At 42.3% G+C, this 20,997-nt stretch overlaps 2 protein-coding genes across 7 annotated transcripts in view; one reads left to right on the top strand and one right to left on the bottom strand.

Annotated features, from left to right (window-relative positions):
- The window catches only part of LOC122570975, a 307,523-nt gene that overhangs the window by 33,236 nt on the left and 253,290 nt on the right, over positions 1 to 20,997 (top strand). The window contains exon 3 of one of the 3 annotated variants that reach the window (XM_043734060.1): positions 3,420 to 3,701. The exons of the other annotated variants lie outside the window; for them this stretch is intronic. Coding sequence (XP_043589995.1) covers positions 3,420 to 3,531 — 112 coding nt within the window. The 3' untranslated portion in view covers positions 3,532 to 3,701. Of the gene's footprint in view, positions 1 to 3,419; positions 3,702 to 20,997 lie in introns of those variants that run through there. 3 annotated transcript variants of the gene reach the window in all.
- Positions 1 to 20,997, bottom strand: part of LOC122570968 (neuroligin-4, X-linked) — a 261,432-nt gene that overhangs the window by 30,951 nt on the left and 209,484 nt on the right. For all 4 annotated transcript variants that reach the window (XM_043734044.1, XM_043734046.1, XM_043734047.1 and 1 more), the window contains exon 10: positions 14,229 to 14,356. In XM_043734044.1, coding sequence (XP_043589979.1) covers positions 14,229 to 14,356 — 128 coding nt within the window. The remainder of the gene's footprint in view (positions 1 to 14,228; positions 14,357 to 20,997) is intronic.

Here is a 20,997-nt window from a genome sequence, read left to right as displayed (position 1 = left end):
GGTGGTCGAAGTCTAAGCTTGGAAAGGAACTGTTCTCAACTACTCGTGCAGCGGAATTTGCCTCGTGAGTCCGTGTTTGTCGAGGAACCTCTAACACCCTTTCATCTTTGGTGGAAGTTCCTTGTTTTTAGGGGTTGAACATCGAAAACGAGGTCTACCGATACTTGTAACATCTTTGTAGCTTCACCGGTTTAAGGGACCCTCGATATATACCTGCAGTTTGGTACTTGTAGCAGTTCCTAAAATGAGAGGAAAACTTTTGCTTGAGGATGACGGAACACCTCTAGCATCGTCTACTCGGAAAGAAATTCGTCGGATGAGATTATTAATATTTGATCAACGAGAAAAGTTTGTTTTGAGTTTGATGCGGGCCTCTAGTTGAATTTCTGAAAGAATTTTCTTTGACGTTATCGTAAAAATCAGAGGGTTCGTCGATTTAAAACATCTCGAAAGATATTTATCAACGGGTCTCTTCGTTAACGAGAAAACCTTATTGTTGAATTCAATTTCGTTCGCTTTATTTTTATCTTTCACTCTCCTTTTCACTGTTAAATGCACTCGAAATAGTAAAGGCTAGAGTACTTTGTTATCTCGGTAAGGACTCACGATGCATGACACCACATTATTACACCTGTACCTCCGTCACGTGAGGAACAAACTGGATTTCAAGAAGAGCGGTTGGGGCAACGAATAGCGCTCATAATTTGCTAAATGGACTCCTGGTAACATTGATGCTTTACGAGCACGTGTTGTCTCCGGTCGACATCTTTTTAAGGCTGATGTACGATACTGATGCTTGCAGCGTCTCAGGACACGTCAAGCCATAAAATGTGCACACCATAAAAAAAAGGGAAAAATATAGCTGTCACGGTAATGGTGCAATCACATGTAAAAGGCGTTAAAGCTCACTTTTGGAAAAAAATGTGAAACGTGTTCTCTTCTTTTTAAAGAAACGCTGCTTCTGCGTGATATGGTAACAAGATTTATGTTAAAAGCTGAAATGCAACTACTTTAAACGCTGCTGAGGTCCACCATGCTTGTGTCAAAATTGACAATGCGACACAGGCTAAGTTAACCTGACCCATCCCCTCTCCCTTTAGGAGAAGGAGCCGCTATATAGTGACACCCACGTGTCACTCTCAGAAAATAATCGCCTACACCGTGTGTATGGGGCACACGCGGCGCTCTCTAAACTCAATCCCCTCCTGATTTTTGATAGCGGCAAGAATATACGGAGCAGACCGCTCCAATGGAAAACGTCGCAACTGCAAGAGAGGGAAGAAGAACCTTTAGATACAAAGATCCACCACTGCGTGAAGAGGAGATGAAGTCCATCCATCATCGTATCTACCATACAAGTTCTCCTCCCTGCTCTCTCCTTCTTTTATGTCAAGAGTATAGGTCTGCTAGGTAAAAGCCTTACTGACGAGTCTTACTAGCAGATCTCGGACGAAACACTTTTCTTTCTTCTTATTTGTCAGCCCTATATCCCCCTGCTCTATCAGGTTGTTGTTTCTTATTTATGATTCATCAGCCGTGGAACCACATATGGGCAAGATGATATAATTGGCGAAGGATGTAATTGAAGAACGAGCAATTATTTTGGAAGCCCCCGTTCGAGCAAGGATTGATTGCGGTGAGTTTTAATAGTCGTTCATCCAGGTCTAAATAATCGTCAATTGAGGCCGCAGGTGTGTTGTCGTGGAGCTCAAGTAATTTTTCATAGACAATGTTGAACCGTATCCAAATGTCGTCGACTTGTTTTCGATATGACATTAAGAGGTTGATGTCGAGAGATATGTCGTGGTACTGGTTGCTTTTTCTTTTCATTTAGATGGCGTGGAAGAAAAATCGGACTACGGGTGCCGGGATTCGAACCTGGGTCCTGAGAACGTTCGTAACCAAGGGCGCTAACCATTGCTCTAGCGTCGTCCGGTCATAGTTTGCTGTCTTGCTGTCGGGTGCCGCTGCAAGCTGTTTACTTTGCTGGACCGTTCGTATTCGTCGAGTAGTTTTGACACGGACTGGAATTGGTCGTTCAGATTGCTTTGTTCCCGAAGCAAGGAGGTGATTTCTTTTGCGTTTGCCATTGTTACAGTCGAAGATTTTATGGGCATGCTTCGCGACGAAGGTGACACTCGTGATGTGTGATCGATGATTCCCGATGCGGAGTTGTTCCGGCTGTAAGTTGTCGTTCGTCACTGTGCAGCGGAATATTGTTGACATGTGCTTCGCGAGGACGGTGATCCTTCCCGAAGGTGACACTCGTGTTGTTGTGAGACTGAGGTTGTTGGAACTCGTTATGCTGATGATTGTCCAGCTGCGGCGGGAGACTGCGTGTTTGTGTTCCTCGACCAACGGGTTATATCTCTTTGAAGGTGACGACCCCTGACGTCATTGACTTCGCTGTAGTGGAAAACCTTCCGCTGCTGGTTGTAATGTATTTACGTGGCACTGTATGGATATCACTGGTGTGTACACTTTTCACATGACACGTAATCCGAATCGAAGGACTAAAATGCTCAACCGTTCGCGGAGAGATCCCCTATTTCGTTTATATTTCGATAATAGAGGTGGTTGAACTGATTATAAGACTGGATTAACAGGTTACAATATACACTTTATTCTAACAGCTTGTAGAAACGATACTTACGCTCGGTGCGTATAGATATAAGTTAATTAGGTGACTGATCTAAGGGTGGAAAACCAGTCAAGACATGTTGACTGATCTGAGGATGATGAACTAATGACAAACTGTTGCTGGGTGTTGGTCGCCCCACTACCGGTCGCTTACAGGTAGAAATGACCGTTGAACATGGGAAAAATCCGACATTCCCATTTTCTATCTGATCATAAGGAACGTCTCGATTTGAATATACTTTATAACGATTAAGGACACTAACGGTAAAATACAAATGCTTAGTTTTATTAGAGTTCCTTAGGATTATTGCGGTTCGATTAATTATATTTGCCGCCTCGATCGAGGGGTAGATTCTGGGTTACACAAAGAGCCAATGAATATATGATATTTATTAATTATCCATTTTTATCAGCCCTGACACAATGCGTATTATACCATTGTTGCACTCATTTTCGGTGAAAGCTTAGAGCGAGGATATTTCGGAGAATAAGAGAGGAGAAATTCTTGGCTTCGAATCGACGAGACAATGAGATTGTAAAGGGGCACGTAGTGGATAAACGATATTTCGACGCCGGAGGCGGTAGACGCGATCCCTTGAATATCAAACGTATAGATGAAATTATTATTTCACCTTGCACGACGTAGTCAACCCTTGAAGAATCGCAGTCTTACAATTTCTTCTTTATTGCGCTGATTACTCGTTAGCTTAATCTTTGCAGAACAAAGAACATCAACGCGAGAGTTTGCCACACGTTTAAAAAATTTCTCCGTTCCAAAGGAGAGCAAGGAAGCGAACAACGCGAAAACTATTGGCCGGTAAAAGCAGTGGCACTGGAATTTACGTGTTACTCGTGAAACGTCAGCCTGAAGGTGGCCAAATACATCGTTGACGCGAGGGAACAACGCAGAAATAGGACGGGCCGTTTCGAGGAAGAGAGATCGGCCGCCTGTACTACGGATGGAGACGTGGTTGGATAAAGCGTGTCGGAGCAAGGGAGGGAACACGTAGTAATTCACCAGAGCACGTATGCGTAGCCTAAGTGATACTACGTGACGATTTATGTTGGTGCATACGCGTGCGTGATGTTTGGCTAATATTCGCAGTTACGGTTCGTCGTTGTACCCGAAATCGACGCAATAAAAGTGCGTAAATTTTCGAAAGAACGAAGGAAGCTACTCTCCAACATTCTTCCTTTTCTACTAGATTTATTTAAATGTTCACGCGTTACGTGATGTTTGGATAAGGAATAATTTATTATTTAAAATAAATACAACGATTTCTATCCACTTATATGTATATAAACTTACGATTTATTATTTTATCAATATCCATTGCACCGATTCATGCGAACAGAGGCAGAAAATCAAACTTCGAGTCGAGTAGCGTGTTAACGTGAATTCATGCAACAGTTGACGAACGATTTGCATACAGTGTAGTCATAAGAATTTATTTATTTGATATACGCGCGAATTCACACCCATTAAAGGGATAAATAAAAAATTGTTTTCGTAAACTATAGTAGAAAAGTTGTTTAATTCTGGAAAATATTTATTCGAGTTGAATGTTTATGAATTTATTCAGAATAATTGATAACTTCAGTAAAAACGATCGACGCTCAAACTTTCATCGTGTGCCATGTCGGCATTTAACAATACGTCAACGATTTGTCGACGGATTAATTACAGTGAATCGAATGGAAATCAGAGGGAATCGAGGCCACAGCCGAGACTGGCCCTTGAGCAACAAGCCTTCTTTTTGGAACTTCTTTACTTATACCTGGGATTAAAGGCAGCAAGTCGAGTTAGTATTGGTAACTGAGCAAGAGTGCGCTGCCAGACTATCGCAAACCTATAAAGCGCTAAACACCAACTCCTCTATCTCTCCCATCGAACTTTCGAAGCTTCGAGATTTTGCTTTTACCGAGATTAGTTGAACTACCAGCCGAAAAGCTACCGTCGGAAAACTCGCTAATTTATTACGAACTATCAGAAATGACACGCATGAATTTTCTCACCAGGGCACCACTTTCCTGTTTCAGAATCTTAAGCAATTTCAGACATATCGTGTAACTCGAAACAATCTTTCCGTTCATTGAATCTTTCATGCTGATAACATTTTAAAATTGCTGACAAATCGCTCCTAACTCTGACGCGATTTATTAAACAGTTTTATGCGAAACGAACTGCATAATTTACGTTATATTATATCGCTATTACAATGTGGTAAGAGCTGTCATGTACAGTGCGAGAGTTCGCCATTTATCGAAATATACGAAACGACGTATGATCTATAGCTGCTTGCCGAGATAATGCGACACACATGCGCGTCGCAAAGACATCGACAGTTGGAATTATGCTACGAAAGTATATAAACCTCTCTCTTCTTTTTCATCATGCGTGTCTTTTCTTTTATGAATCGTATGTGCCCTTTATGAACGAATACTACGTACGAAAGTTTATATATCAAGAATCACAAAGCTAAAGCAACCTTTTATCAAAGCCTGCATTCCTGTAGTCAAATCAAATATTCTACTCGTACTCTACGATTATAATAACACAATAAATCCATATTAAGTATCGAGAGAAGCGTGCGAGGCTCGCGATGGGAAATGCAAATTCGATCGAGGAACAATCTTTGCCTGTATGTTAGCTCGTCGGGAAAGTTCGTCGATTTGGTAGACGTTGTAAACCATGTGCCAACAGACGTGAAACTTACGCGTCCTGGCGACAACTTTCTTAGAGCGTCGTATCGTGCGACGCTGCGCGGTACCGTACCGAGACGCGCTATGCGCTTGGACGACAATGTTTGTTACCTGAAAAAGTTTCAGCGCTCGTGAAGCTGGTATCGCCGTCGTTGTCCTGACCTGCCGGAATATATTCCTACGCTAGGATAAAGAGGAACGAAGCATGGTCTTACATGTATCTATATCAGTCTCCTCTCGGATCCGCGTAATGGATTCAACTACAAAGTGCGAGGAGGAAAGTTTGCCGAAACTTCCCTTCGGTCGATGTGAGAGGCCAACGAAACTTTCTACTGGTAATCAGCAAAATAAATCTGGAAAGCCGAGATGGAATGGAGGAATTAACGAATTTCTGCCTTACAGTACGTTGTCGAACAATTCTCGCAAAGTCCGTCTGTACGACGTTTATCGATTGTGTCTTTGAGAATTCACGACTTTACGATTACTATTAATCGTGACTGGGTTTTCTATTATCCCAGAAGGAAATTATTTCCTGCGCTTAACGACGTATCGATCGTTAATCACTTTCTTCTGAACTTCTCGTCCTCAACCTCATATAGATACATATCTTATATATCTTATAGCTCGTTAGTAGACAAATTTGTTCAATATGATTCAAAGTAAACGCCCGCAGTAAACTTAGTCAGTTGAGAGTTTAAATTAGTTTTTCACCGGCAAACACGCACAATAGTGTGTAACACAATCAAACTTTCGACAAATTTGTTTCCCGACGTCGCGATGACCCGCTTTAATTTATGAGATTAAACAGGTCGCTGTAGCGAGCCTCTCGAAAGTTCAATACCGAAGTTTCATCGAAATCACATTCTTGATACGCCCAGTCGTGGTATCTCGCCGCTCTTTCGTTGACAGTTTTATCGAACAAAATAATTATTTTCGTGAGATTCGAGCCATGCAGAATGTTGTTTGCAGCAAATTCGTCATAATTGACGTGCAAAAGCATTTATATTCGACAAAATTTTGCCTCATTTTGCTATCGTACACTCAACAAAGTTATACACATATTTTCCATTATTCGATGGTCCTTGCTGTTACAAATAATATGATAAAAGATGTCAATAAATCTGGGTAACGTTTAGTTTCCTGCAAGCTAAATTACACTTTGATGGAAAGTTTCGACTGAATTTGCCACCACCTACGGAAGAGAGGGGAGGGCAGTTTCGAGAAATACGTTGAGCAGAGTTTGAGTGCAATTAAATTTTACTTTGATTCGTTCCTAGGCTACTCCCCGCTCGTTGTTCAATGAACGTTCAAGGAAATGAACTTGTACAATTTCCCTTATTTCCCCTGCATTATGACGCCGTGCCGGTGTTCGCACTAACACGAACGTTTATTCATAGCGAGAACTATTAATAATTTTCACAGCAGTGGCTGCACCCACTAAATTAATAACCGTATTTTAATTAAAACGCATGCCGCATTTCTGTAACGAAAACGCAACGTGCCTCGAGACGAGGGGAACACATTTGTGGTGTTTTTATACTCTGAATCCTTTACAATGTTGATGAGGACTCCTGGCTACTACTGTTCTTAACATTGGAAAAGTGCCGACATTTTAATAATGAATTTGTTACAACTGCGAATTAATTCACTTTCTATCGTCGATGGCAATGAAGCAAGAATTTTAATATTCAAAGCAAAGCATCCATTGTGATTATTTTGTAATTGCACCGTTTGTAGTTTTTTAGTTTTATGAAATTCTCGGTATTGTTTATTTTATAAGGAGAATCGAATCTTGGAAATCGCGTAATTAACTTCCGCTGATACGCGAATAGACTTTATCGTCGAGCCCGCCGTTGTATTTTTCGCCGAGACTGAGGAATGTTTAATAAAAGCTCGAATATAAATCGACGGCGTCGAACGACGAGAAACTGTATCGTGGCTCGCGTTGGCCGTTATCGTTAATCAGAGTTCACGATACCACCCTTGATAACAAAAGCCGCAGGCATGATCGACCAACTCGATAACGTTTTCGTTTATAATTCGCGTAGATGAGAATTGTTTCGCTAGTTACCGGTTTGAAAAAAAATTTCGTTTTGTAATATAGCCGAGTATAGATCTGAATTTCATAAATTTCACGAATACACACGATAACATTGGAAGAGACCTAAAGGTTGGCGACAACATGTCGATTTTCAGCCTTGGCTCCTTGCCTTGAATGATCGGTCAGCCCATACATCTTATTCCCTAGCCATTCTTCAAAAATGGCGCCCCCAAGCGCTCGCGCCATAAATTCGACCCTCGGAGATAAAACTCGTGGTAGTAGATTGTCACAAGTCGAAGATTATTGCTAGATGCGTCGAATATCAAGAAAGATCATGAACGATCGTTTCTGGATTTTTATCGTGCTGTTGTATCATGAACGTGACCAAAAGTATTCCAAATTTGCATCAACAGCCTCTGATAGTGCGATCTGCTTAAAAGATTATAATAAAGCTATAGCATATGTATACAGAGATGTACACAAAGAGATTTTTTTACTGGAGAGACAGCAAAGCAGAATTCGTTACTTATTTAGTAGTTATGCGTGCACAACTTCCTTGGTCATGAACATAAAGAAATGTGGGCTGTCACAGTTTTTAATTAGATGTAAACGTTCAACCGGCAGAGTTGCGAATTTTAATAACACGTCGCAGCCGCTGCTCTTTTTCAGCTTTCATATTGCCACTGGGCAATGGCCGCGCCTCCGTTTCTGTCCGGAGAACACTTCATTTCCGAATCCGTGTTCGTTGAATTCGGGCTCGTAAATCCAACCGAACGAAAAGAAGACAGGGGAGTGAAGCGGTGAACGAACAAAAGCGTCTTACGAAATGCGCGATTTTTCTCTTCTCCTACGATATATTCTCCACTCCGTAAACCCTTTCCTCTTCCCCCATCTTTCTTTCCAAAAAAAAAAAAAAAAAAAAGAAAAATGGTTCAACCACACCAGATATTATCTCCTTAAATTGCGTTTTGTGCAAATGTACCGTGGCGCGATATAACTACGTAATTTCGGATTCATGACAAGCGATTATCGACTTCCGGTGAGTTCCACCGGCTCAGGAGGAACTCTCACTTTGTAAAAGCTCGACGAAGAGCCGGGGAAGTAGCGTTGCGGAAGATGGCTTGCAGTGAAGTTACGTTTAACGAACCTTCACCGCGCCGTTTCACCGGCTTCCGCTATAACGCTGGGTCTTAAGCTCTTTTTCCGCCTTCCGGTGAGCCGTTAGCTGGCTTCACGGAAACCGGTTGTTTGCGAGACGATGCCGATGGATTGACTTCTCCGCGTCGTTTCTCATTCGATCGCTGCGCATCTACCTGGAAGAGTGCCGGTAGTTAAGAAGTATCGCGATCTCGGCCGATCCTTTTGCGATGCGAGCAAACGTCGGTTCGCTGGACGTATTTATGGCAAGAATCGTAAAACGTAGACGCGCGTTTTTACGGTTACGATGGTACAACGGAAACGAAGGAAACGACGAAATAACGACTAGTTTTGTCGTTGCGCATCTTTCCGAATTGCATGCGCAATTCATCTGAGGTTTGGCCGTAATAATCCTTAAAGTTCATGTCTTATGCCAGTACTTGGGGTTAGCCGACGAAGTAATTAAAATTCCTAGAATTCAGGAACTCAAGAGAAGTTTAGAACTTACATGCTAAATTTGTAAAATTCCACGACGACGAGTCTCATGATTTCTCGGATTATAACAGTTTCGAATGGAGGCATTTTTAAGCTATAGCGCGATACAAAGTTTCATAACGCGTATCCATGTTTACCAGTGTTATATTTTCACGCATATTCGTTGATTTTAAAATAATAAATAACAGATTATAAAACTTTACAGCCATAGATAGTTTTCACGCATTCAATCACGGAGTGTCAATCATTCGTGTATCACTATCGAAACGTGCCAAACGCGAATTCTCTTTCATTTCATATATCTATCATATTATTCAAGCGCACGTCGGGTTCATAGCATCGACGATAAGATGATTTATTCGAGCCTGATGTATAACATTCGCGAAAGGTGAACACGCTGATCGATTTGTAGCTGCTTCATCGTAGGTGAATTATTTTTCTCGATACTTTTGCAACCAGGCAGTGGAAATTTTAAATCCATTTTAAGCGCCTGAATGTTTCACGGGAAAATACCAAGGGGATGTTTACATATGCAACGTTGCTGCTAGTCCTTTGCTATTTCTTTCGTGAAATATCCTATAAACGTCTAATGCATATTCTATGCTGCCGTCGTTTTCCTCTACCTCTTTTAATCCTCCCCCCCATACTCAAGTAATTTCATCTTCAAATGGTTTGTTGATATACTTTCATACTCTTCAATCGAAACTTTCCCCCATATACTGAAGTGAAAATACGAATAGTTTTCATCAGCTCTATTTCCCCGTCTGATGTAACTTTGCTCCATAAACTGCTATAATTTCCAAAATATTATTTATCGATATATCATCGAGGGAGGGTATTTTGGAGAATACGTTCCACGGAGAAAATCAGCATTTTTTGATCTATAGGTTCAAGTGGAGTTGTGGAAGAAGAAGAGCAGGAAGAGGAACGATCACAGTCAAAGCGATTCGGTCGAACTATGCATATCGTGTTTGCCCACATTATCTATTTCAGTTTATATTCTGTTCACTTGCGCATAAATTTGTTTTAATTTCCAGTATTTTGCAACCAATATTTTAATATTACGCATTACGTATCTGTATTTCAACTAGTTTACTTTTATCGTTAGAAAATAGAATTTTTAGTAAACTATTATGCACTCTGCGCATTTCCGGGAATTATTTTCACTTTGCGCGAAGCTTCCTGTAAAGTAGATCCTTTAAACGGTAAGAAAGTTTCAACTTTGGATATCTTTGCCAGACTTCCATTTTCTATTTCTCTTTTTTCCTCTACTTCTGCATCCTCTTCGCAACTTACCATGGGAAGACGCTTCAAACGAGGAAGACTACAACAACAATGCGGCGGATTGTACAGATGCAGCAAATGTGTTGGCGTGTAGTTTGCAAACAGGCGAGTTTGGGCGGCGTTGCCTTGCAGCTGCGGCACACGACACCCCCATTACGCGATCGCGTGCACGACACCCCCGTTGAGAGACCGGTAACTGCGATTTCGAAACAACGTGTTTGTGTTCGGACACGGTTAGATGCATGCGGTCCCGAATGCGGAACGACATCGCCTGACAAACTGTTCGAACGGCTAGAAGTGGTTTAGATCTTATCGTAGACCGCGATCTTCGGAAAGTTTAGTTGCATCAAAGTACAATGATCTATCGTATACTTTCGAGAAACGTTTCAAACATTTACAGATAGTAGAAGATAAACCGTAAATAGAATCTGTAGAAGAAGAACGAAAGAGTTACTTTAAAATGATTATACGCGCAAAGGTAAATTAATGTACCATTTTGGCGTTTCTCTTTTGGCACTTGCCTTTTGAAGTTATTTCTCTATTCATATTTGACCGAAGAAGACGTGTACGAAATCGCGAGTTCTTGGAAATTCGCATCGCCAATGCTTAAGGGAGTTTGCTTACGTGCGGTGGATGCAGAGGATGGAAAACGGGTGGGACGTGTACTACAAGTAAATTATAGCGACCGAATGTTGTTTTAGTCCTGCGGTTGATTCTGGGTGTGTGCGAGCGACGGGGCTACTGTTGGTACCTTAATCGATGGCGAAACGGGATATGTTTGTATCGAAGATAAGGGTTGGTCACGTGGAACCAAGATTTATACAGGTTACTGCTTTGTACAAAGTTGCTGGCTGGATTCAATTATCGATAGGAACGCTTTTAAGTATCGCTAAAAACGTAATCGACGATTTTCAAAAACGTTCTACATTCGAGATGTTTTTAATCAAAATTTTTCTCTGAGAAGGGAAGAGCACGATGACGTTTAGTACTTTGGCCAATTTCTCGGCGAGTTAATTAAGTTCCGGGATTAAGAAACCTTACTCTGCTTCGTTTGTATTTGTATTACTATAGCGAAAGAATATCGACTAATACATATTACACGCGAGACATACACATCAAGGAGCGTACCAGTTAAAATTTCTCTTTCGCGTGAAAATTAATCGTGACATCAAATCCAAACGGAAGAATGTTTTTGCCCTTCTTAAACTGCTGTAACTAAACAGGCTCATCCGGCACAACGTTTTACGATCCCTAAACAACGTCGTCATCCCCTTTATGGAACTAAATTAATTAGCTTGTGTCTGTAGGAAAGCAAAGTTACCTACAGAGATGTGATTTCTCTGGACCGAGAAGAGGGTTGTTTCTTCCCTGGTTGGCTGGTAACGAAGAGGCCAGTGACTTGAGATCCAAACCGAGCTCATTCGGTCAGATAAGAAAGACAAAGGAAAAAAATTAATGGTCCTTCCTTTCCGGTCCATTTTCACGGCCCATTTTTCACGGATCGCACACTACAAGGATCGTGGGAACAGCTACGGAATGTGGACTATTGCTTCACAGTGATTTTTCACTACTCCCTGAGAAATGGTAACTGCAACCGTGTCCCGCCGTGTCTCGCTGACTCCTACCTATGTCCCTACCGCGCCCACCGATTCTTTAGCCGATACCGAGCAGCCAGTGAATCGTTCGGGAACTACCGCACCGGTGATCTGTTTCGCCGCCCGTGTCGCTGATCGAAAAGATTTTATTCTCTTTTTAGCGTGGTACACGAAGAATGGTCTCTCGGTTGATCTACTCGAGAAGTCGCTCTTTTTACACTGACGCGCGCCACCGCACCTTATACGTCAACTTTCTTAGAATTTCTCTTTTATTCCTTTTCGAGTATCGAAACTGTTTGCTCTTACTTGTTCGAAACTTGGTTTGTTAGAGACGTCTAAACTAATTAAAGTTTCTCGCCAATAATCTTCATTTTTCACGGATATATACCATATATATACCTCTCTATGTAAAATGACAAGGTTTACGAAACGTAGTTTCCAGTTAGTTTAAACCGCAGCCGAACGTCTAAAGTGGGTGGGTGGGTGGGTGATCAAAGATCTATGAACGATGCGTAGCCGGGTGATAATAAAGTTCGGGCTCGTCGCACTCGTTGACGAGTCTCGAAATTTTGATAATATCGTTAATAGCGGGAACCTGGTTAATTAGCGCCTAATGAATTTCAAATGACGGGGGTTAACGATAATAATAAATTATACGTGATAGGGTATCGAAGCCGATGGCCGGAGCTGCGGTTAAGCAACAGTCGGTACGATTACGCTGGTCCAACTATTGATCACTCATTAATGAAACGATCGTCTGATACGTTCGCCGAGTTTCTACCGCGCTCAAGTATCATACACCGCTGGCACACACTTGACAGCTCAATATTTCACCGTGGTCGTCCGGCCTCGATACAGTACCGAGGATGATTACATCAACCCGTTATTACTGGCAGGATATGCGAATCGGTTAGGACTAATATTAATCTCGACCTGAATAATGCACGGTTTAATCACACCTGACGACCGCGATACTAATTTCGAAGGATCTTTTCAATTTTCTTTTCGGATCTCTCACATCGGTCTCATTGTCAGTGACAAAATTTGCTCCGAGAACGAGGCAATCTTTCTCGATAGATCAAGCGAAACGTTCAATTTCCTTTGACTAATGTCTTCCACGTGTAAACAGAAAAATTCATGGCTATAAGAACTATCGTGCCCTTCTTCTTGCCTCTCGAATTCCCATCAATAGATCTGGAAGAGCGTATGAAGGTGTTCGTTCATGAGGAATACAATAAGAATCCAATACGACGAATATAGATACGTTTCTCTTTTTTTATCAACTCTATCATGTCACGTAGACGCGGAATTCCGTGAAAAGATGTTCCTGGAAACTGAGGAAACGTGGAAAGCTAGGGAATTCGTTCACGGAAGGACGATCGTGGCTGAGCGAATCTTCATCCACTGAAAAAGGCTCTTCCTTTCCAACCTTGTACACGTGTTGTGGCAGTTTCATCCCTTTGATAACGAATTTTCGCTATTTCACCGGGTGAATGCATCGCTCTAATGATTTCATTAAACGAATGTTCGTGGTCAGTTATTTACAGAGAGAGAGTTTATTTCTCGTTTCAGCTACACCTGTCGGAATATCATTTTTGTTCCAATTCGCTACACATCCGCGTGCGTTCCTTTTGAACCGTGATGCTCGTTGTATCAAGCGAATCGCTGCCATGAAACACTCCTAATTAGCTTAATTAGTGCTTTCACATTGCCTTGAAATGCTAATGGAATTATGCTGGCGTTCATCTTTACGTTACGAGGCAAAAAACGCGGCGCGTGGAGTAGGGGAAAAAAAGATAAAAAGATCGGTGGAGAAAGAGAGAGACAGAGGGGGGGGGGAGAAAAGCGTAAACGGGGAGGGAATGGATGAAAGAGTGAAAGGGGAAAGAAACGGCGGGGAAAAAGGCCGCAAATTCTTTTCCAGGTCAAAGGGTTCCTTTCACGTCATCTGCCGTGTGCTCGAGAGCCGCTGAAAATAAAAACGATCTCGCGAAACGTCTTTTCCCTCTCGGCTCTTTCCAAGCTGGACAAGCGAGCCACGAACCTCGTTTCCACAGGGGGCACTTCATTTTTCCACTGCGATGGAAACATGCCTCTGGCGGCTAACCCCTTGATTTCACGTTAATTCGACTCGCACATGATTCATGAGCCACGTATTACTGGTCTTCTAAATGAAATCATATAGCGAAAGTGCCGTAGAGCACTGTGCGCCCGCCCGATGAAGCTACCCTCTAATTAGATGGTCGAAAGAAAAATGCAAGCGTCGTAAAATTCGCGTAACAGGATCTCAGTGACTTGAGTGATTTGAGAACTTCAGGTGTTCGGTGACTTACCGATCTCCAAGTATTTCTGGTGCACTGGATCGTATTGATCCCACGTCAAGCTACGGAAACGGCTTTTCTCCCGGCTGGCGAGCAGAAGCGTATCGTTTCGACTGTGGTGATCGATCACGTTCGGGTTCCTGCAAGGAAAGCGTAAATCGTTGTTTAGATACGTACGTATGCACATGGAGACTTGTTCGAATAGCCCGATCGCAGTTCCACCGACTGCTGCTCAGTCGTATTTCACTCTGCTTTCTCTTCGTATTCGAAAGATATTCTCTACGTGTCCTATTACTATTCCTCACAATTCATTTACGTAAATTTCAAGTGATCTACTTGACAAATGCAGTCTTACATAAATCTAGGATGTCTTCCAGCAGTGGAATGTTCAACCTTCAAAGTATTCGTTTTTTAATATAGCTATGCTATTTTCAGGGTATGTCCATTTATTCGACGGAAGTGTCTCTGCTTTAAGTAATAATGATTCTATATAGCGTTTTGTTTCATTTTTCTACGTCATCCTATAGAAACGGACAGAGATGAAAATGCAACGTTTATATCGACGGTATTATTTAGATAATTAACTCGAAGCAACGTGTTTATGCCGATAGCAGTGAATAGATTGAATAATACACTCTCTATCGATGTCTCTTTATCATACTAGCAAAGACAGATCGAAGTTTCCTAAGTTGTATGGTTTGTCTCAAATAGCATGCTTGTCACGTTACGCGATGATGACCAAACTAATCGAAGCGCAGTCTCCGGTTGTCGATACTCGTTAACCTTTCCGGAAAATGAATGGCTTCGAAGGAGGCGCGTCCAATCCGCAGGCATCGACGAATTAACGCAACAAGTAGCGAATCGAAAGTGAATTAAGCCGCGAGCCGCGACGTGCGCTTTGTTCGCGCGTTTCCAGTCCGGCCACGGACAGGCTGGAAGAACACGGCCACGGAATTCAGAATGTGGTCGGCGATTCGCTTACCAGGATTCGGGACACGATCACGGCATAATTCACTATCGAGAACTTTGCTTGTCCGTGGTTCCGTGCATACAAGAGAGGGGTCGTTGTCCCGTACTGCGACATCGGTTCAATTACGTGGTTACTTTATCCTGTTTTCTGCAGGTAATACGCAATCAAGCCGTTGTTTACAGGAACGGTACACGCGCTTCTGCATCCTTTGACGACACTTGAATTTTTCATGGGAATCGAATCGAGAGATCGAAGGTCGACTAGATTTTTTCCTTTGATATACGGTTAGTGGTTTTTGAAATCAGAAACTGCGAGAAATCATGTTGAATTGCGCGATATTGTTAAAACTAGCTGTGTAAGTGTTGCGATAGGATACTGAAAATATAAAAAAGGATGTCGCAAGGACATTGAAATAAAAAATAATTACGAGATGATCGTGAGAAATGTTAGTTTGCAGGAGAGATTTTTATTCGGCAATGTCACACGGATGGCACTAAAGTGATTCGAAAGCTGAAAGCGACGTAGGTGCACGAAACAGATAGCTGCTCGTGTCTCGCGACCTTTTCTGCCTCTAGGGAGGCAGATCTCGGTGTCAACCGATGGAGAACAAACATGCTCTTTTTACGAGCGAGAAAACATGCGGCGAGAGCTTCAGTTTGCCAGCGAGAATTCGATTTTTTCCGACAAGACATATGAAAACCTCGCTTTAAGACAGCTTCCGAACACCGAGAACTCCGGAAAAAAATGGTAAACATTGAAAACGCTGTGTGAAAAACGACCCACAAAATTCACAAAGCTCTCAAATCGTTGGAAACAATACGACCGATAGGGAAAGCTGACTGGTCCCATCAACGATGAAAAATCATCCCCTTTTTCGTCGAACGTAATTTTTCAAAGAAAACCGTGCGGTTATCCGGTAACGAATAGCAGCGCTAGAAAAAAAAAATTGGATCCCGCATCGAGGTGGTCGGACTTTTGGTGAAGCGGAATTTAATCGACGGAACCAATTGACCGAATTCTATGACGCGCTATGCCGCTTCAAAAAACCATCGATCCGAGTATTCCGCGGCGATAATGGGGAACTGTGGCTGCGTATTATTCGGCCGGACGATTCCGCGAGATTTATAGCTGGGCAGGGGATAAATGTTAAATTTCGTGACGCTTGATTTTGAAGCGGTTTGATGAATCGCTCTCCCAGGCGGCAAAATATTTTCCTGTTTGGCGTATAATCGCGGAAATTGGTCTCGTGGGTTCGCGTGCTAGCGGGAGAATCGCGCACAGAATGACCAGGAACGTAAAATATATCGGTCAAGAACTCCGTTCGAGTTGCCTCGGATGTCTCTGGACGCCGCTGGATCAGCTTCATCATTCGTAAAACATTTAGGAAAGATCTCAAAATATTAGGTAGTCCTTTGTTTGCAGACCTCATTTAGGATCACGGTGAATTTTAACGAATTTAAAGGAGAAAAAGTAAAGCTGGAGGCGTGTAAAGGTCCCTCTGGATCTGGCAGAGAAAGAATCTCCCATCCGCTTTAATTCTGTAATTAAAGAGGTAAATGGTAATTCTCGGACGCCCCAATTGTGCTACTTGCGTTTAAAGCACCAAGTCCCTGACCCGTTTTCAGCTGAAGTATCTTGAACAGAAGTTCCAACAGGCCAATGTATAGTCACGAATTCGGATTTAGTGGATCAAGTGCTTAAAGAGACGCGTATCGTGCTGTGATCGAGAAGGAGGTGCAGCCGCCATCGTATTAATTTCCTCGACCGTACGATGCTTATCAAAAAGAACCTTTCGATCACGAAGATCCTCGTGGAACATAGTAATTAGAACAAACTGTCTATAGGTGCAACAGGGGTCTTGTTTGAAGTAGATTGAGGCAATAAGGTAGAGAGAATCTGTCTATGTTCAGACAATAGTCAGATGAAAATTTCAACAGTCGTGTTGTTGTTTTCTAGCCGCAGTTAAATTACCGTAAATTATCACGAAATGTGAATACAAAGCGCTACTTTACGCCTAAGCTCTTAGACGAATACAATGGAGGCATCCTCGAGTTTCAGAAGCTGTTGGCGAATGCTCGAGTGAAATTGCGCTTATACTATATGTGTCCTTCCTTTCTGTTCACGACTTCGTAAGCATCCAGTGCAACAATCTGCGTGCGGTGTATCCGACACATAGAGACAGGCAAACGGATAACCGAATGAATAAGATCACGTAATCGTGCGGGAGTAACGATTAAATGGAAATGCTGCACAATCCAAAAGCTGTGATCCAAATTCCGCGGTATGGTTGCATTTTCGCCAAAGAGATGTTCAACGTGATTTCCTGCTTCCCCCTTTCGTGATTTTACATGTCGCAGTTGATCGATTCCATGCATCAAGGATCGATACTACGCTATGGTAAGACCCTACATTTCAGTCTCTGCTTCAATGTATCATGTCGAATCTCTGTGATCACTCTGATAGCGAATCCAGACAGGTAAGACAGTGTGCAGCTGTTCCTTATTAGACAAACGTAACGTAGTCGGGTTCAAAGGTAATGAAGCAAAGTGGGAGTGTCTCTACGGTAGAGTAAATGTAAGATAGCATCGGTATAACGTAGGATGGGTTAGTGTATCGTCAGACAACAAGTATACCACACGCTACACGTATATAAGAGTACATTGTTCTTGTCGAAAGAAGAATGGCACGAAAAAGAGTAACAGATTGAAGCTAAGTTAAACAGTTACACGCGCGTTTCCACGTTTACCATTTATTACGGACTTTAGTCGAAAATATGTGTGACTTCGAAGTGCAGAAAGGTCCTTGAATTCTTTCGTCGACTATTTTTCAACGTATTCTGTCGCAGCAGTGTAACAAACTGAATGAGAATTCGAGGTAAGCACGGCACGTGGAAAGCCGTTCCCGTTTTCTTTTCCTCGTTTTCGTTCGCTGTTTAAAGCGCACTTTTATCCGTTTCAACCGAGCGGACGCTCGCCTCCTGACTACCGCCACAAACTTTTCGCACAGCCAGAACAAAAAAATGCTACTCCCCGAGACAAGAAATGGCGGTTCAGTTATAACTTTGCGGTGAGTTAATGTAAACGTTAACGAAGTGCAGAACTTGCGATGAACAAAAAGTCGAAGTTCACGGATATACCGATAAGGGGAAATTGAAGATTTCAGCTTGAAGAATGGCAAGGTTGCGGCTTATGAAATAAAACCATGAATGTCTATAAGTTTTCGTGCAAACATCGTTCCCTTCGCATGAAATAAATTAAGAAATTAGCAACTTCTCGATATGCTCAACTTTCATGCCGTTAATCATACTATCTAGAAGATCTTTATTCTATTATTACTATTAATCTGAATATCATTGAATCGTTGCACAAAACGAAATCTGACAAGTTCGGTAGCCGATTTGGCGATGATCCAAGGGATTCGAAGCTGTGATGGCTTCAAGATTGGCCCGGCGGTGAGTGAATAGGCAGCCGTAGGAAAGTTGGCAAGCGATTCCAGTCAGTCGACACCTCTCCTCGAGACTTTTTTCGTGTTGATTGTAACTTCGTAGGTGTGTAGCTGTCAGCTTGTTCCTCGTAAGCTGACGGGATTCGGTTAGACGTGACAAGCTTGTTTCAGCGTTCGCACTTCTTCAGCTTCGCGATCAAATTCACACGAAGAGGCGTTAATGAAAGTCTAGATCGGATATTAAATGTAGTTTGTTCTAATTTAATACAAATGAGATTCGATGACTTTACCAAGATGCTAGAGTACGATCCATGTAGTGATTCGTAAACAATTTTATATCAGCTCCTACTAGGAAGGATAAAAATGACTTGTGATCGTTTGATCGTGCATTGAACTATTTCCTTTATCCTAAGTGCAAATTCCCTTTAGAATTCGTTTTTTGTTTATGCGAGATAGAACGTACATAGTATTTTTTAATTTTATATTATACAAAGTAACCTGTATCCAACGTCATTGTTTCAACGTTACTCATAATAATCAGCATTCATGATCATCGCTGTTGTACTATCGTAAAAGCGCTTTTCATTTCCTCTAGAAGCAAATCGTTGATTCGCCACCAGGTGAATGAGCAAGCAAATCCAAGCACATTTAATCACAGATAAATTTCATCGTATGAACCGCTCTCTATTATCCGCGAATTAATGACATCGAACGGACAAAGTTTCATTTCCCAAATGTACCGTACGGATCGTGACAGAATTCCAGGAAGCTTGTCTTTTCATCTACCGGAAGTGTGAAATGCCGCGGCTACAGGACCATCTCGTCCAACGAGCGAATTATTTTGATTAAAATTGCTTCGCGATTGATCGCACACCATCGATTCCGGTAACGAACGATTTTCCACCGGTAATCCCAGTCCACTGCGCTGCGATTTCATTCAACGAGCCACTTCTTCTATTTCCTTTTTCAATCACTTCCGTTTTCCGCCAAGGTAGAAACTATTTGTTATTCAATGGCGCGAAGGAGGCAACGAATACGACTTGACAGTGGAGAAAATAGATCGATTGTCTGAAATTTTGTTGAAAGATCGCGGAGCAAGTAAAGCTGCGTGCACGAAGAAAAAATGTCGAAAGTCCGGCATTTCTGTCGCTGGAAAGCTATGCATTCTGTCGTAATTACAAGCACTAAATCAACGTTATAACTTGCTACGACGGTTTGCCTCCCCCTCAATTTCGCCTTCTCTTTCCCAGCGTGTCGTTAGCACATTCTTGGCCGCCGCACTGCAGAATTTCCTGCTGATACTGGCGAAAAAGCTTCATATTCGGGCTTAACACCCGCTTTACGATGCCACGAACATCGGATGGGGACAGTTCCATCCCTTCCTAGGCTAACCCGTTTCACGCATACATCTTGAAATTGTACCAGCCATTGCAAACGAAACATGCTGGAATATTCTCCTTTCGACCATTTTTCGATCTTCACTATTCCATGGCGACCTCAGAGCTGTTAAAATTGCTGGTTTCACAGAGTTTTGAAACGAGCGATATCCTTCTCTATGACTCAGGGTACTTCATTAATTCTTTGGTTTCTAACTCTTCTAAGTTCTCCCCGTTTTCTTTTATTTTATGATCCTCTTCCTTCTGCGTACAACTTGATTTTTGCACAGAAGAGAATCCCAGGCATATAATAAATGCTAATGATAATCTGTTCTACAGATCTTCCAAGTTTAGAGTCAAAACTGTCGGTGTCACAAAGAAACTCTGGCCAAAGTTTGCGCTGATCTAAGAAGGTTCACTTTTCTTTATTAATCCTGCAAGGGAATTGAAGACACTTTCAAGGTTTTTAGTATATGGAATCCACGTTAATTAGACCTTCGCCAGATTAATGAAAACGCTAGACTTTGACACGGAAAAGAAGACTGTGACCCCTCCAGGTGGCTTTAACAACCCACCTCCATTTCTTTCTTCGTTTGCCGGGCTCACAATAATTATGGTAGTCGTACGATCGCGTTCCCAACTCTCTTCCCCATTCCCTGTGTTTCATCCTCGCTACGAAGGGTTGCTTCGTGGTCGTTGGAAGATAGGTGGTGGCGGGTCGAGTTTTAGTCCGGGAGAATATTAAAGTTTGCTCATTAACCGCTGATGCATTGCCCCCGTCCACCCCCACGGACAGCGACACGCTGCTCTAAGAAAGAGGGCCAACCCTTTTCTCGCGGCAACGTCGCCGTTTTACACAACGAATGTTGGCCGACGTGTGCCGGCAATTTAATTAAACAGATATTGATTCTATGTCGGAGACCTGAATGAATATTTCCGTTACAAAAATAGTTTTAATAAATTGCCTGATAGGCGGTTGGAATTTAGTACA

The sequence above is a fragment of the Bombus pyrosoma genome, linkage group LG9 (genome assembly GCF_014825855.1).
Source record: "Bombus pyrosoma isolate SC7728 linkage group LG9, ASM1482585v1, whole genome shotgun sequence".
Lineage (NCBI taxonomy): Eukaryota > Metazoa > Arthropoda > Insecta > Hymenoptera > Apidae > Bombus > Bombus pyrosoma.
Note: the sequence above shows the minus strand (reverse complement) of the source record. Positions and strands in the feature narration are given on the sequence as shown.